The sequence below is a fragment of the Anser cygnoides genome, chromosome 5, assembly GCF_040182565.1.
Source record: "Anser cygnoides isolate HZ-2024a breed goose chromosome 5, Taihu_goose_T2T_genome, whole genome shotgun sequence".
In the NCBI taxonomy this organism is placed as follows: Eukaryota; Metazoa; Chordata; class Aves; order Anseriformes; family Anatidae; genus Anser; species Anser cygnoides.
In genome coordinates, this window is record NC_089877.1 from 8,836,990 (window position 1) to 8,853,281 (window position 16,292).

Genomic DNA, 16,292 nt, shown 5'->3' on the forward strand with positions numbered 1-16,292 from the left:
AGACATATCTTCTTTTTTCCTGGTAGGATTTCATTCTGTAGATTTCTAACCATTTTCCGAATAATTTTAGATAACTTTCCATTCTCATTTAGATCTCCAGCTTGCTTCCAGCCTGTCCCATTCATACTGATTGCTGCAGAATTGTATGAATTCACTTCAATCTCAGAGGCACTACTGCAAATGACTTTGAAGGTATGCTCTCACACCAGGTTTGCAATACCAGGGTCAGATTCTTCTAGATTCATCTCTAAACCTTTTGTGAGACTCCTCTATTAAATAGCATTGAAATAATTCTCATTCTTAAGTTCTCTTGCATAATAAGAGGAAATCCAGCATTTCAAATGCATGGCAATTTTTTTCAGATTTGTTTAACTGACTTAGGACGTTTGTTTACCCAGGTGAAGGTAAACAGCCAAGCATTTCAAGCAGCAAGTTAGCCAGGTAGGACCTGGATTTCATGTCATTTGTGTCACGGTGTCATTGAGCCTGAGCTAACAATCCTTAATGAGAGAGCACAAGAGTTTGGTGACTTTCAATATTTGAACACAGGATTTGGGCTCTTAAATAAACATGTTGTTATTGTTTAAAGAGCGTAATGACTAAGAAATATTTTGCCAAAAAAAAAAAAAGAATCAGAATCTCATCTGAGAGAGGTTTACAGTCCAACTAGTAGTTAGTAATACTATCGATGTTGGATCTGATAAAAACCAGTGCTGCAAGGCTTTTTAGGATAAGTGAATTCTAAGGAGAGATGCAGGGCATAATAAAGGCATGGAAACTGTGAACTTTTTAAAAGTATAGGATAGCATGGAGTAATCCAAGTGAACTAAGCTGTGGAAATACAGAAATATAAAGAATGAAGGTGGAATAGAAAAGAAGAGGAGGCAAGAGCAGAAGGAATCATAAGCGGCATTCTATAGACATTCTATAGAAAGTGATTTTAAGGAAAGTAGAAGAAGTAGTGAAGGCCTGAAGAGAAGTATAGTCAGTAGCTCTCCATTTTAGCTTTAAAAGTCTTTTTCAGTCTTGTCAGTTTCTAAATAGCCTTGGCTATTAACTTCCACTTAAACCTGGTCAGCACTATTTAGAAGAGCGCATATAAAAACCAAACTACTATCTCAAGTACCCTTCATTGGTTACTTCCATTCTGACTGAAGGAGCAGTAGGATGGCCCCAGTCCCCTCACAGTGCAGTCAGTGCTGTCAGTGTCACAGGTCTCACAGTGGCACTCTGTAGCTACCGGGTATGAATAAAAAGATTCAGGATGGTCACCACAGCCAGGGATCTTCACTGTTTCATACACAACCTCCTTGAAGGTACATGTTTGCTGAACGGATGATACTGGTGGATATTTATATACCGGATCCTGAAAATTACAAGAAGGAAATATTTATTTTGAAATTTGTCACAGGGTAGAATTCTTTGTTTTTACAAAATAGATAAAAGACCTAATGTGAAGTCTTGTAAAACCAGTGGGGAAAATCCTGCTGAGATAAAAAGGATTTGGATTAGGCTATCTGAATTGCGCCTAGATCCATATACTTCTCCTTTCAGGAGAATGGTTGTGCAAGATAGGTTTCATACCGTCACCAGACAACCTTTGCAGATCAATGGCTTGATTCTTCAAATTATTTTCTATTGGAAAAGTAGAGTCTACATAGTGATCGCTGCTTTATTGTGTCCATTTGCGACCACAAACTGAACAGAAGGCAGAGATCCAGATTCTCATACTTTCACTGCTAGTTATACAATATAAACAATGTGTGCAGCCAAATAAAGATCTGAATTCAACTAGTATCTTTTCATTCTTCCTTTACCGTTCAGACTGTCAATGTATCTACTTTCCTATCAAATAACACAGCCATTATTCAGCCTGTTCTTTCACAAGGCCCATGTGTTCATTATGAACTGGAGAAATTGGTTATTCATACATCACTTCAGTACTTAATTTTGATGCCTGAATTTTAAACTTAAGATTCTCACCCTTGTGAAGCAGTATCCTGAGCACCACGTGGCATTCACTGTAATACAGAATTCACATTCTTCTCTTTCCACTGCTATAGTAATATTGGTGAGCTCACAGCTATAGCAACAAATTGCTTTCCAGCAAAATAACAGCACATAGCAGTTAAGCGTCTTCATCCTGTGCGTAAAGCAGAAAATGGATCTGTATTGGAGAAACATATAATTATTTTCAACAGGAAATATTTATAGAAACAGGGAGAAATTAAGTCTTCATATTACCTTCAAGTGTTTCTATAATAGTAAGCTTTCAGAGGATAAAGTAATTAAGTAGATCTATCTGTATGCTTATTGTTAAAGGAGTTTGATTTTCCTAAGCAACTGAAATGGTATATCAGCAGTCTTTGCAGAGTAAGAACAGCTGAGCATCATACTACTTTCAATGAAATACTTTATCTAAGTTTCGGTACAGATAATGTGTCCTGTTTTTTAGGAGAAAGAAAATGAAACAAGGGAAAAAAAAAGAGCAAAGGATAACCTGCTTTAAAAAAGAAATTAATTGCATACAGTGTTTGCAATTTGAAAAAAAATATTTCCAGATCAAGATCTGATGAAAACTCACCTGTATTCTACTTGCCTTCCTGGTAATAGCTATAGTGAAAAGAAAGCCCCAAGCTTACCTTTTATACTAAATCATGTGTAACTTATACCTTGAGGATTTGCAGAGAATTAATGCAGCAGGCATTAGTTTGGTACTTGGTGAAAGAGGATTAATGTTCAGCCAGACAGTGAGATCAAGCCTTGTTAAGAGGGGAAAAAAAAGAAAAGCAAAACACACTTAGGAAGTGATTGTGAAGGTTACTGTCACAATGTCTTTTTAGACATTTGCCTGCATTTTATTCGCTGGCGTTTAGAAATAGCTGACCCATTTCACAATTTGGAAATAGGTTGAGAAGCCTATTTTTTGGAAAAAAAAAAAAAATTCTCAGGTGTTTTAACTGTGTTTTATGTCAGCCACCAAAGTGATATGCTGGGGTGCAAGGTGGTCCTCTGGTAATTCACAGCAGAGACATTGCCAGAGTGTTTCTTATCTAATGAGTATGCTCCTGAGACTTTCAGGATACCAGTCTTAATTGCTTTTCTCTGTGTTATGTATGAGTGACTGTACTCAATAGGCTGTGTGTGTACTTGTTTATTGATCAGGGGTCCAAGAAGGCTAGGAGTAAGTGTTTTGTTAAACCAAACTTGACATTTCTTTACCATCTACAATACCGCTGTAGCTCATCACAGTTCTGATTCCTGTCCCAGTATAGGCACTCCTGGTTCCTGTCTGTCACGTTGTCACTTTAAAAAAAAAAAATATATAACGGATATCTATACTGTGGAAGGGGGCTATAAAGATGTCATAATTAGACTCTAGATCGGTGTTTTCTGCCAGTGATCTCAGATCAAGTATTGTCACATTACAGGGAAACTAACAATGTTTCTAACAGGCAATCGTGTAACTCTTGAATGCATTCCCTAGTTTGTCATTATAATAAGGTTCGATGACCAGTGTTCCCTGTTCACTGCCCTTTTTCTGCTGTCAAAGCTAGCGATGTGTGCCTCTGTATCAGAATAATGACAGGGAAATAACTTTGTTGAGCTTCACATAAGATCACTTCTGGGGAAAATGACTCACAGTAGTACTGTATTTACTATCACCTGCCCAGAACAGCCAGTCTTGCTTTGTTATGACTGTTCTATTATGGTCAGTCTGACTTTTTACAGAAACCTATCCACAAAAGAAAACTAGACAAGGACATGTAGTTAAAAGCATTTCACCATGAAAAGAAATTCTCACTGGCTTATTAGTTGTCCTGCAGATGGGATGCTTTCCAGAATGTCTTTTACAAGCAAACCCTTTAAGTGTCTCATACCTTCCTGTGGTCCTGCAGTCTGGCCATCTGTTCCAGTGTTCATCCAGTCTGCAATACCGTAATTTGTTACTGAATTTCCTGTCACACCAAAATTAGGAGGTGATCTGCAATTTCTCCCTAGACATCAGTAATAATAGTTTTGTTTAAATGAAAACCCAGTCCAATTAAATGTATAAAGAAGTCAAGAAAGCAGATATCTACCTTTTTACTAATAACATAAACTCTATGGTTGAATAATGGTGTTTTCTGTTGTTTAGGGCTGATATAGTCACACTTCTCAGGAAAGATTCTCACTAATTTCATAGATGCCAGACAAAAGCTGATTAAAATTAATTATATCCCTACAGAGTACCTGGCCTTTTCTAAGTACTAACTTATGCAAATCAAATAAAGCTAAAGGAACTATATTTGAAAAGGACAATACAGAAAATATTGAATCTCTAATTTGCAATGGTCTTTTCATGATCTGAAGAAGTCATACACATTCACTAACACCATAGTTTCACAAGCAGAGCGTGCAAACTTAGCCCCTGTCATGCTTTCTTCCCCAAGCTACTTTGTTGTGTCTCACACAGCCTCTTCAATTGTGACAGTGCGAATTAGGGAAATCGTTCTGATTAAAAGGAAAAAAAAAATAGAACCAACCAACCCTCTTCTACAGCCTTGCTTTTAATGCTGCTGTATCAGCTTGTTCCCCAACAAAATACACAGCTGCAGCAGTGCAATTGATAGGATTGCTTGGGGAGTGGGAATGGGGGAGGAGGTAAACAGGAAATGCTTGCACAGCCTTCTCACTGAAGAATTCATGAAGCCAGGTTGTAATTGCAATACACTCTTTACAGGTGGATTCTACTGCTACCCTCACTTCAAGAGTGGTTGTTTCTGTTTTCAAGTTGGTGACCTAGCTATCATCTCTGCTAAATTTACTGTTCAAGTATATGAATATGTATTTTTAAGACTAATAAGAAGTTACAAATTGAAGCCGGTTCATCTGCGATACATCATTTGAGGAGTGGTAATTTGGAGAGTTGTTATTTTGATAGTGACTTTGATATTGTTTTCATACCTTTTCTTAGAAAGATACATGAAATGAATTCTTTCTCCTGTTGGGTAAGGTGCTGTATTTGTTTATTTCTAAGACTATTAGTTCATATCTCTGGGAAATCCTTATATTCTAATTGTATTGTACTCCCTCAAGTTTATATTCCCAGTAGATTAAAACAAAGTTTATGGTTGTTGTGAAGGGAGTTCACAGATGTTACTGATTCAGAAAACTTTCTTTTTCCCACATATGTGAATATTACACGTAGGCTCTGTGTTATCAGATTTTGTATTGTTTTGAGCAATAGAAATGTTTTCCATTTTAAATGATATATACTTCTTTAGGGAATAGAGGCAGAGGGACGAACCCTCCCACCTTATACGCTACAGCATCTGTAAGTGTTATGTAGTGGTGTTATCTATCTAGTTCTTAAGTAGCGTTGCTCATCCCAGATATAGCAGTTGTCGCTATGGTTGTTAATGTATACAGCCTACGAAATAAAAAGACATGGCAGTTTTTTTTTTTTTTACAAGTCATAGCAGGCATCACATTCATATGGTTGCGTTAATATCTTAGTAGCTTCTCAGGGAAATAAAAAACTTCTCTGTGCTGCTATCTTTTGTGTTCTTTGGCTGTTTCCCTTGGACTATTTATTATTGTAACCTAGCAAGCTATTGTTACCAGTGCTGCCACAAGGGAGCACTTGCTTTGCTATTTCTAATCGCTCATTTCAACCAGAAGTGGTGTGATACAGTTCTGCTGTTGTTTCCTATGTAGCAGTTAATGTTCCTGCCTTCTCTGTTCCTGCCTTTTTCTTTTTCTCGTTTTTTCCCCCAAAGCATTTGACACAGGACTGAAAACTTTGTTTTGTTTATATACCTTAAACTAATGAAATTCTTGTCTTTAAGAGAGGTGGTGGTAAAGCTAGCAATTCTGTTACTAGAAGTCATAAATCTGCCTTGCTTTAAAGCAATGTGGTTTATATCTTTCAGAGAAGTTCAGCATCTATAAAAGTACTATTAGAAAACTTGTCTTTATGTGTGCAACTTGTACACTGTGAGTAATAAATCTGACTTTGTCTGGTTAAAACTTATCTGCAAATTATTCTAGCTGCAGAAAAAAATTAGCTTATATATTTTTAAAAAGTGTCAAGGGACCTTGGGTTTAAGTTTGTGAGATTCATGGTTGTGGTTACATGTTTTAGGTCTTGTCAAATATTATGTTACTGGGAAATTTAATGGTTTCTTCATCTGAGAGCTGTTTCTCATGGCAAGTATGCCTCGAGACATTTTTAAAGATGCTTAAAACTATGGCTTTATCTAAGTTTCTAGGGACTAGAACAGAACGAAGAGCTGGTTCTTCAAGTTGGGAGTTGTGTGCTTTGCTGAGTATAATGGGTTTTGTGTCAAGTTTCTTCTGCGCGTGGCCTGCCTTGACTGAGTACTCTTCCTCTCTCCTTTCTTGTTTGTTGTTCAAATCTTTTTCTGCAGAGGTCCAAATTTAACCTGAGCTATTTAAAGCAACAGACCTTTTTGCTGCTACCCAGTGTTTCACTAATTGATATCCTTGAAGTACGCAGATTCATAATGCACAGATTCAGAAGCAATTTGCAGTCTCTGTGTGGGGTTGATGTTTCACAGCACAGCAGCCCAGGCCTATGTTTCATTGTTAAATAAGTTCACTGGAGCGTAGTCTTTGCCTTTTGTTGTTGCTGCTTACAACAGATGACTTATGTCCTTGCATTGCCCCTCTAGGTGCCTTTGGGATTTACTGTGATTCTTACCCAAGTCGCTGGAGAAACTCTCATGGCTTTAGTAGTAATTGTGTTGGGTAGTTGGTCACTACCGTTCAATACTATTTTTGCTGATACTAGTTTAATTTCCCAGCACTGATGATGCAGAATTGTGGAGTAGCTTGTGCCTGCCAAGCACAGAGCTGGATAGCTGAAACAAATCGTAATCAGCTAGAGAGTTATTCATTAATAGAGAATTGCAGTATGCACCTATATGCAAATAGAATATTTCAGCCTTAGGAGAATAAAGAAAATCACAGAATGCATCAGCTATGTATTTGGTAGCACAGAATTTTAGAAAGCTTTTGAGATGTCAGTTTTTCATTGCTTGGTGCAGAGGTTATGCTTCCCTTATTCCCTACGCAATACCTACACAAACTGTTTGTCTTTTTAAGTCTTGTAAATATCCTGCTTGCAATCAACAGCAGCAGAAGCTAATCCTTCTGAAACGTGTTTAGTATACACAGAACAATACAAAGAACAATGGCATTCAGTTATTTTTCCTGTATTTTTGTCTCACATGATGTAAATTCATTCCTGGCTGATTTTTATACCACATTTCTGAATATATAACAGCTGTGTTTTCTTACCCTGTTTAGTGATGTGATTCTTACAACCTTCAGCTCTTTGCTGTTGTAAAACCACTGTATGATCTTGGCTTCTTATGTAAGATAATTGGATAACTCCAGTGGTATCTGATAGGAAGTGTGTTAAGATTCTGTTGAGCACTGAATTTATGTTTGTCACAAATGCTTTTTTTTCCTAACATGCTAAACCAACTTGCATTCTTTCATTTTTAGCATTTCACTTTATTCCAGAGTATTTTTTATTATTCAAATTATTTAAAAAATATACATATACCTTTCTGGATTATTTTCTGTGTATGTAGATGAAGTAACAGTTTTGATCCTGTGACTGTCCTGGAGAAATATGGCTCTTTATTTGGCTTTAAGTATGAGAGCAGTATTTATTTTATTTTGTTTTATTGTATTTTTCTCAAAAGGGACAAGAAAGCATCTTCATGGACTTGACAAAAAAGATTAGTGATATTAGAAAAGAATTGAAAAAGCAAGGGAGAGACCTGATGGAAAATATCTTTCAAGACACATGTGCCACTGATACATAACCAGCTAGGATTTCCTTTTTGTTAAGTAAGCAGTTCTTGGGCTGTATAGGTTTGCTGTTAAGCTGTTGATAGCTAAAGAGCAAAAATATTTCTACTGGGATGTGAGTTGAAGAAACTAGAAATAGGAGCATGAGGCTCCACCTGATATGATTCATTACGATTTGTCTTTGCTGATTTTGTGCAGAATACAGAGACCTGTGCAGAACTGTCACACTCCAATTCAAGCGGTGCCTGCATGCCTGTAAAGCAGGAGCCATGCTAAGTGTTGTCATCTTCCACACTGAGCAGAAGCAGAGACCCCTCTGGATTTACTGGAGTCATGGGTTGTTAAACAGTTCAGTGTGAATGGAAGCAAAACTGTCAGAGAGGAAGAGCAGTTTGGTTTTTAAATTTTTATTTCAATTGTACAAAATAAATCTGAAAAGTTTGAAATCCTCCATAGAAGGAAAGCCTTTTACTTTGCGGAGTTGCTTCAGGTTGCTGTATTTCTCTCTCAACTTTCTGTTGAAGCCAGAGCATACATGTGGACTGCTGAGGCAGCTGCCAGTTCCGGAAGCGCTGGGTTCCCCGGCCTTGGAAGTGTGGTATCCTCAGCAACCCAGCCTGGTAGGCTTTGGAGCAGGCAGATGAGAAAGCTGGCAGGAAGCCTAGGTTTCAAAGAACTTCATGGAAATAGTCTTTGTACAATCGGTTTTCAACAAATTTGGAATTTGCTATTTACCACCAAAAATGGTAAATTTAGAGGAAAAAAAATGTCAGAATTTTTTGGCCTTCTGTTTTGGAGAACAATGTTCCTAAGTTGCTAAGGAAGCATTTAAGTGTGTATTAATTACTCTATTAAACCATATTGATCAGGAGCTGACTGAATTTTGAAATCCAAACCAAAATGAAAACCAAACATACCTGAGTATTCATTTGAAGGGCAGAGTCTAATTTGACTGTTGGAGCACACTGTTACTGCATATACTGAAAAGTAAGTGCTTAAGAGAAAGCTGAGATACTTAGCTGCTTTCACACAGCTTGCTGAGTGGCATAACTGTCAGTTTATGAGCAAGGAGGCCTTTTTGTTGTTGTTGTTGTTAATAAAAAAAGCATGCATTTCTTAAACAGTAAGTTTGGCAGGACTATGCCTCACTCACAAATGGACAACAGCACCTGCTAATTGATTTCAAACCATGTCTATGATACGTAGTATAAGGCTTATGTGAATCTTGCTGACAGTGTGCATTGATAACACACTCAAGCTGATGTAGAATGATTCAGCACGCTGGATAATTGAGAAAAAGATCATATTTGGGATGCTATATAAAGTCCTAGGCTTAGGTTGGAGGTGCCTGACCCGTATTCTTTTTTCAGGTGCTACAATTTTTAGGTCAAATTATTTAAGAAAAATAGGTCAAAGAGAATGTATAGAGCCATAGCCACCTTCAGCTGTGACTTTTACTTCTTATCTGACCACCTATCTCTGCAATATTAGCTTCATTTAAGGATTCTGAGCATTCTATTTTTTTAAGGATATTTTCTCAGTGGTCTAATGAAATTTTTGTTCCAGAGCATGGATCCATTAATGCATAAAATATGAGGTGATGGCATCGTTCTGTAAGCTGCAGAAATTCCTATTTGACTGGCTCATGGGGATTTTCATCAAGTAGGAGTTTGATTGTAATCAATACAGATTGCAAATTTGCAAAGAAATTTCACAAAACTGTACTATAGGAAGCAGTATTCCAGGGATCTAATGAGGGAACAGATTTTTACTACAGAAAAAGCTTTACAATTATCAGCCCAGTCTATAGTTCAAATAAATCTCATTTGTTAGGTTGCATTAGCAGAATGATGAAATGCAAAACCAAGCACTGTATTAGTCTAAACTCCTAATAGAGGTATATTTTTCTAGGAAAAGTATAATAAAGTCAGAGGATTGATCCTTAAATAAAGGAGATGCGGACTTGGCAGTTCAGGCTTGATCTGAATTCCTAACATTTGTTTACATTGTACACCGTTATGCACTGTTCAAGCAACTCAGAGGTTAGCAAAATGTGTTTACTTTTCTCAGTGAAGTGTGCATCTCTTTCCTTTTCCTCCCATTCTGCTTTTTTTGTTCATGTGATACTGTCTTCTCATTAACCACAATGTAGGAATACTGCTGTTCTTATGCAGAATTAGTCTAGACATAAGCAAAGCAAGCTGTGGCAGGGAAGCAGACTTCTAGAGCGAGGAAAAGAACCATGGCCTTGTTGTCTCCTCTGCCTGTGACAGAGCTGGAAATGGGTCTGTGAGAGTTATGGGTTAGTTCTCCTGTGGAAGAAACAATTATCTATCTCACTCTGGGTTTCTTCCTGGCTTTAGCCATACCAAGAACCCAAGATTTCTGTTTTGTTTGTTTGTTTTCCTGGCAGCAGCATTCAGACTTCAGAATCCCGGTTTAGAGGACCAACAATGCAGTTTTGCACATTTCTAGAGGAATTGGTCTGGTACTGCCATGTAGTACTTTTACTACAGAAATAATTGCATCCAGGATTTTTCAACAATAAATCTAAAAAAAGAAAAATAGAAAAAAAAAATAATCTGAGATACCTTATTGTCACTGAATTTCCAAAAAAGCATGGTGTGATATCAATCAGAAAATTGCTTTAATTTAATTGGGTATTGGGAACTGTTTGCCTGCGGAGGGTTGAACTCATTATGGGCAGCAATACAGGCAACCTTTATTCAGACATACAGGTCTAGAAAACTTATTTGAAGGTATATTATTTCAGGTATTGTGTTTACTTAATTAGTCTTCTGGGTTTGAGGTTGTTTCTTTGGTGATCATTGGAAGTTGAGGAGGGAGAGCACAGTCCCATGGTACAGTGTCATTTTTTTGTCTTCTTCAGTGTACAGGGAAAACCTAGAAATACAGTTTCTGAGAAGAAGCAGGAAGATGAAGCACTGTTATAGTCTAGGGGATGTAAATTACAGTGACCAGAAGCACTCTATTATTTAAGGGCATAAAGAAATAGCTGGGAGGGTCTGTTAGACAGCAGGAGCCTTCCATGGCAAGTGACAGAGAGCATGCACTGCACCAGGCCATAGGGGGACATAAATGCTGTTCAGCCTATCTAGTAAATACTCTTCTATCTACGTGATGTCAGAAGGTGGAAAGCTTTCTTATGCCAGAAAAGTAATGCTACTTGACATCTGGAGCCTCCAGCCAGAGTCTTGGCCACAGTGCCATCAGAAAATAGTGCCCGTAGTTCCCTTTTAGGATCCTAGAGTCCCCCCCCTTTTTTTTTTCCAAGAACCCTGGAAACTCCTTATCTCTCTCATTAAGAGTTTGGGATCCTTTTCTCCTACCTCCATGGCAAGTGTCAGGCAACGAAGTCCCACTTGGTAGGCTCTGTGTGGGGACTGGGCAGTGTGGGATGCCAACCAGGGCACCAGAGTAGGCAGGGATTGTTGAAAAGTCGTAGGAGGAAGGAACAGTGGAGGCATCCTGCAGGATAAGTTGAATGAGACAGCCTGTAAAATGGGGGTTCCAAAGTATGATTAAAATCACCTTGAAATTGGGTACCTGTCGTCACTGATCACCTTTTAAAATACTGATCTATGTTGTGTCTGTTTCGGCATGTTATTAAACAGCAGCTTGAAATAGAACAGTCTAAACACTGCCTGATCGGCTTTATAGGAATAGGAAAGTCACAGAGCACAAATCCATCTGTAATCTCTGTAGTAATGCCTGAAAAGAAACAGTCCTACTCGATTGCTTTATTAATTATATAAATGGGCAAGACCTTAGTTGCTGATAATTAAACAGCTTTTTGTGGCTAGTTGTGGTGCCATCTAGTGGTTCTCGAGTAAAAGTTCACGCACTTCAGAAAGTTATTTCACAGCTAAGGTAGATTCTGCGGCATTGCGGCAAGCCAAACCAAATGAGAGTATTTAGGACTTAAACAGCACTTTAAGCCTCCTGCCTCTCGGCCACATCCCTGCCGTGTTCAATCGTTTCTGTATCAGGTAAAGCCTCTGGGTAAAAAGAAGTTTCAGAACTCTCACCAAGGAGCCTGAGTAGTGATAACAGTCCTTAAATGCAGCGGTGTTAATTACTTCAGGCCGTTTTGCTTGTCCCTGTGTATAAGAGGCAAGGAGAACTGCACTCAGGAAAACATGCCTTCTTTTTTCGTTCTCTCTAAACTGGGGAACATTAAGTATAATCATTCCTGCTGGTCACTTAAGAACAGAATTTCTCTCAAGGTTAATAAGCAAGTACAGTCTTCCTGCTGCTTATGTGCCTTGTTTGGAATAAGAAAAAAAGATTTATAGGAAAGTGTATATACTGGTTCTCTCCATCTCATTTCCACCTACACATTGCAGAGTTTGTATGCTGAGGGGCGTTTCTGCTAATTTCAAACAGTCTTCCTGCTTCCTGTTCAGGGAACCTCACTTGTCATACTACTGTCTAAACCTTGAAAAACAATGTTTACTCTGAGATGTATTCCTTTTCTTCCAAAGTCATGTTGACAAGTAGATTATTAATGAAAGTCTGATTTTTATTGAGTTTTATTTTTCCTTTCAAGCCTCAAAAATAGGAAACTCAAAATAGCATTAAAATGGTTATCATTTCGCAGCTTCCTATTTTGTTGATGTTGTCCACTGTTCCCTATTCTTTTTTGTGATATTTTCTCACTTTTTTTTTAATTGCATCCTGAAAATTAGCAAGCATTTTCAGAAAAATCTTCATTATATTTGCTTTTTCCTGAATTCTAAGTCCTATTTGATTTATTGATTTTTTTTTATTCAGATATTAACAAAGAAGCTGTCTGTTTTATCCATCTGTAATAAAACTTCTTGGTGCTTGTAAAAATTATGAATCCCACAATTGCTGGTCGTATATGACTGAATAGCTCCAAAGGTTTTTTGCTTAACATCTCTGTTTCCATAGGTGGTAGACATAAAATCATCACAAGAGAGCTGAGCTGGCAGAGCACTGAAAGGGAAAATGAATTCTGCTGTATAACATTCTGCCCTTTCCAAAGTAATCTGGAGAGGCTACAATGTGATAGTGCCATAGACGCAGTCCTGGAAGTAGAGATGAGAACTGCTGTCTTCATTCAGCCCCAGGGAATACTGATGGGCAACTTAATAAGCTGTGGTTTTCGTAGCCTTGTAAAATGCTGCACAGAGATCTTTCATTGGTCAAGAACACTAGGATCTACCTGCACTGAGGTCAGGGAGCGCAGGAAAGGAGAGCCTTGGGTCTCAGTTGTCAAGCTGATGGGTTTGAATATTTTAGAAAACAAACAAACAAAAAACAACAACAACAAAAATACAAAAGACTCAATATGCATTTCTGAGATCAGTGAAGAAAAGTTTTGTCAAATGTCCACAACTGTTCTCCCATTATGGACATCCTTTATGGACTCAAGTGAGATCACAGAGTGTACTACCACACTCTTATAAGTAGAGCAAAGTTGCAAGTTGCTAATGAAATTGACTGATTGGTTACCTTCTGCAGATTGTGAGGAAGCTTTTTAATAAAAATAATTTTTAAAAAATAAAAATTTTAAAAAAAATAAAAATAATTTAAAAAAAATAATCTTGGCTGGCTAACTGAAGTGATCTTTCAATATAGCACGATTCATTAGTCAATATTAGCTGGAACAAAAGTGAGATCAGAGAAGTGGTGGTTGTCACAATGACAGTGAGGACTAGTCATTACCTTCAGTAATGACTTTAAGGGATTTTAAGTAATATTTAAGCCATTTTGAGTGGCAGACATTTGAGTGGCTTTGAAAGGAGATATTTTAAGGTTGTGGAGCTGTTCTGCATATTCTTGTGCATATTTTTGCCTTCATATATTTATTAATGTATTTTGGGGTTGCCACCTAGAGCATCACATGTAGTAGAGATGATCCAGTGTTTGTGAGACCTATAAGCTCTGCAAAAAATGCCAGTGTGTCCTGTATTCTTAATTTCTCTTAGTGACTACCAATGTCATCACCTGCTCCTGGATACTGGAGATTATTATAAGACTTGAATGACCTATTTAGCTGTTCTGAATTTTGAATGATGTTTTTTTTTCCTCCCTCATCTGCTGAATTTCTTCCCTCCCACCCCCTCTTAGCATAAAACAGAGAAATTGTGAAAGATTATTATATACTTTTGTGAGGCGCTGATCCCTATATAATCTGTGATCGCTTTATAAGAAAATTAAAGACAAATTTATCATGGGTATTATAAAACTGAGGAGAGGAAAAGAGTCCATGTTTTTAAGGTATATAAATAATTATGTCTATTAGGTATTCTCAAGTCCCAATCCAGAGTACCCCATGGGGATTAAAACAAGTTTTAGAAAGAAATTATATGTTACCAACAAGCAATAGTTAAAACCTGCAGAATTTCAAAAGCATACATGCACTTTTGCACGCAAATGAAATAATACACCTATCTAGCAGTCCACCTGTGCAATGCAGAATTTTAATGTCAGGCCATAACCCCCAGCCCACAGTGATGTCAGGTCAAATATGCACAGACATTTGCAAATGTGGACTTTGCATGATGTTCAAGGATCTCTCTGCAGCAGTTTATGTAAAAAAAAAAAAATGGAACTCTTAGGTACACAAATTGGCATACTTATGATGTGTAGATACAATAGTTTGAGTCTAGTTCAATGGTGTAAAACTGTCCATGATACTTGGTGTTCCCAGGTCTGAAATAAAAGTAATTTTCCTGGAATTAGTGTCAATTCTTTCTTCTAGATTTAATTCCTGAACACACAAAGAGTTCTTTTTTGTTAACGGTGACAAAAAAGAACATTCAACTATTTGAGTCTGGATCCCTTCCAATTAAACAAAGGATGCAGATTTGCTTAATTAGGAAATAATTGGATTCTGCCTCTCAGGAGAATTACTTGATATCTTAAGGAAACAAATGCAGCCATTTTTTTCACATATTGTAAGTTTTAAGTGAAGAGGTTTTTATATCCTTTGCTCTGCAATGAACTGTAAGCTACAACTAAATGGAGTTATCATCAGTGAAGCAAACCTGTGCTTATTTAAAAATATTCCATTTTAAATATTTCTCAGTATCAATCTGTGTGAGAATTGAAATCTTTCTGTGCTTCAGAAACTTTTGCCATAAGCTGACCATAAGTTTCTATGCAAGGCATAATGTCATACTTCAGCAAAGTTAAGAACGATCTCTCAGATAATGAATTAATACCTCAACAATCAATTGAAAAGATCCCCCAGTTCCATAAATGACAAATTTTACCATTGATATCTATAGGTAGAAAGTTTTATGAAAGAACTCAATAGTGTGTCTTGAAACTGGTTATAGTCAGCATACTTCTCATTCTGTAGTAGTGGAAAAAATGTTGCATGAAACTACTACTAGCAAGAATCTTATAATTAATCTGCTAAAACTTGACTGATGTACAAAAGTTGGAGAGTACTGTACATAACATCTATATTAAAAATAATAAAAACATTCAGACAACTGTAAACCCATGAGTCTGAATTAATACTATGCAAGGATTGGGAATTTATCAACCAAATGAGTCAATAAAGACATAAAAGAAAATAATAAAGGAAGAACAACAAAAAAGTTAACTAGGAAAGATTGTGACAGAGCAGCCTGATATCCTTGTTTGCTTTGACTCCTTTATAAACATAAGGGCTACAGAAGATCTCACTTATAAGGTATCCAGGAATGTATTTGTATTGTGCAACATAACTTGTTTAGCTTAAAAAGGTGGCGTATAACAGATTAATTGTGATGTAATTAAAAAAAAATCAATGTGATAATACTGAAATCCTTAATGAAATGAGAACTAGTGGACTGAACAAAAGACTCTATAATCAGGGTAAGCATCAATCTTATGTAGCCTTTTTTTTTTTTTTTAATTTTTACCCTGTTGTAAATAGGCAAATTCATTGATGTCTTAAAGCTGGAAAACATCATTTGATTCAAAGATGAGGTGAAACTGGCTAAATGAATTGGAAGTGAACTAATAGAAACAGGATGAAATGCAGTATTAAACTGCAAGGTCATGCAGTTAGGGACCAATTGCAAGGATTTCTGCTGTCAGCTAGAGCTTTATTGATGTGTAATAACTGATAAGAAGCAACACATGAGTATACTAATCAGCTGCAAAATAATTGTTTTAGTAATGATATGGCAGTGAAAATAGCAAACATGATGCTCAGATATAGCAGACAGGAGAAATTAGTAGTGGTGTTGTACTGGTAAGATTTCCTCAGGTACATCATATCATCACATATGTGGTTCTGGTCAGCTAAACCAGATGAAATTAAGCTGCAGCATGTTAATTAATAAGAAGAGTAAAGGAAATGAAGAGCTTTGCCTGTAACTGATTAGCAGATTAGCATGGGCAGGATAGTTTGCCCACAGGTTATGGTTCTAGAACTAGAGCTGACTTGGGTGTTGCGAATCTGAAATAGAGGCAGCGCT

The 16,292-nt window shown here is 37.0% G+C and overlaps 1 protein-coding gene across 1 annotated transcript; it reads right to left on the reverse strand.

Moving 5' to 3' along the window:
• Positions 1-848: 848 nt before the first annotated feature.
• Positions 849-2,630, reverse strand: FSHB (follicle stimulating hormone subunit beta). The gene is made up of 3 exons (XM_013177587.3): positions 2,585-2,630; positions 1,984-2,167; positions 849-1,366 (listed from the first exon to the last, which is right to left on the reverse strand). The coding sequence occupies exons 2-3, from the start codon at positions 2,140-2,142 to the stop codon at positions 1,130-1,132; spliced, it is 396 nt and encodes a 131-aa protein (XP_013033041.1). The 5' UTR covers positions 2,143-2,167; positions 2,585-2,630; the 3' UTR covers positions 849-1,129.
• Between the last annotated feature and the right edge of the window lie 13,662 nt (positions 2,631-16,292).

Bases quoted from the DNA above. Each gene is read 5' to 3' on its own strand.
- FSHB (XM_013177587.3), bottom strand. From the start codon at position 2,142: ATGAAGACGCTTAACTGCTATGTGCTGTTATTTTGCTGGAAAGCAATT. The intron at 1,367-1,983 runs GTGAGAATCTTA...TGTAATTTTCAG, and splicing joins CAGGATACTGCTTCACAAGG to GATCCGGTATATAAATATCC.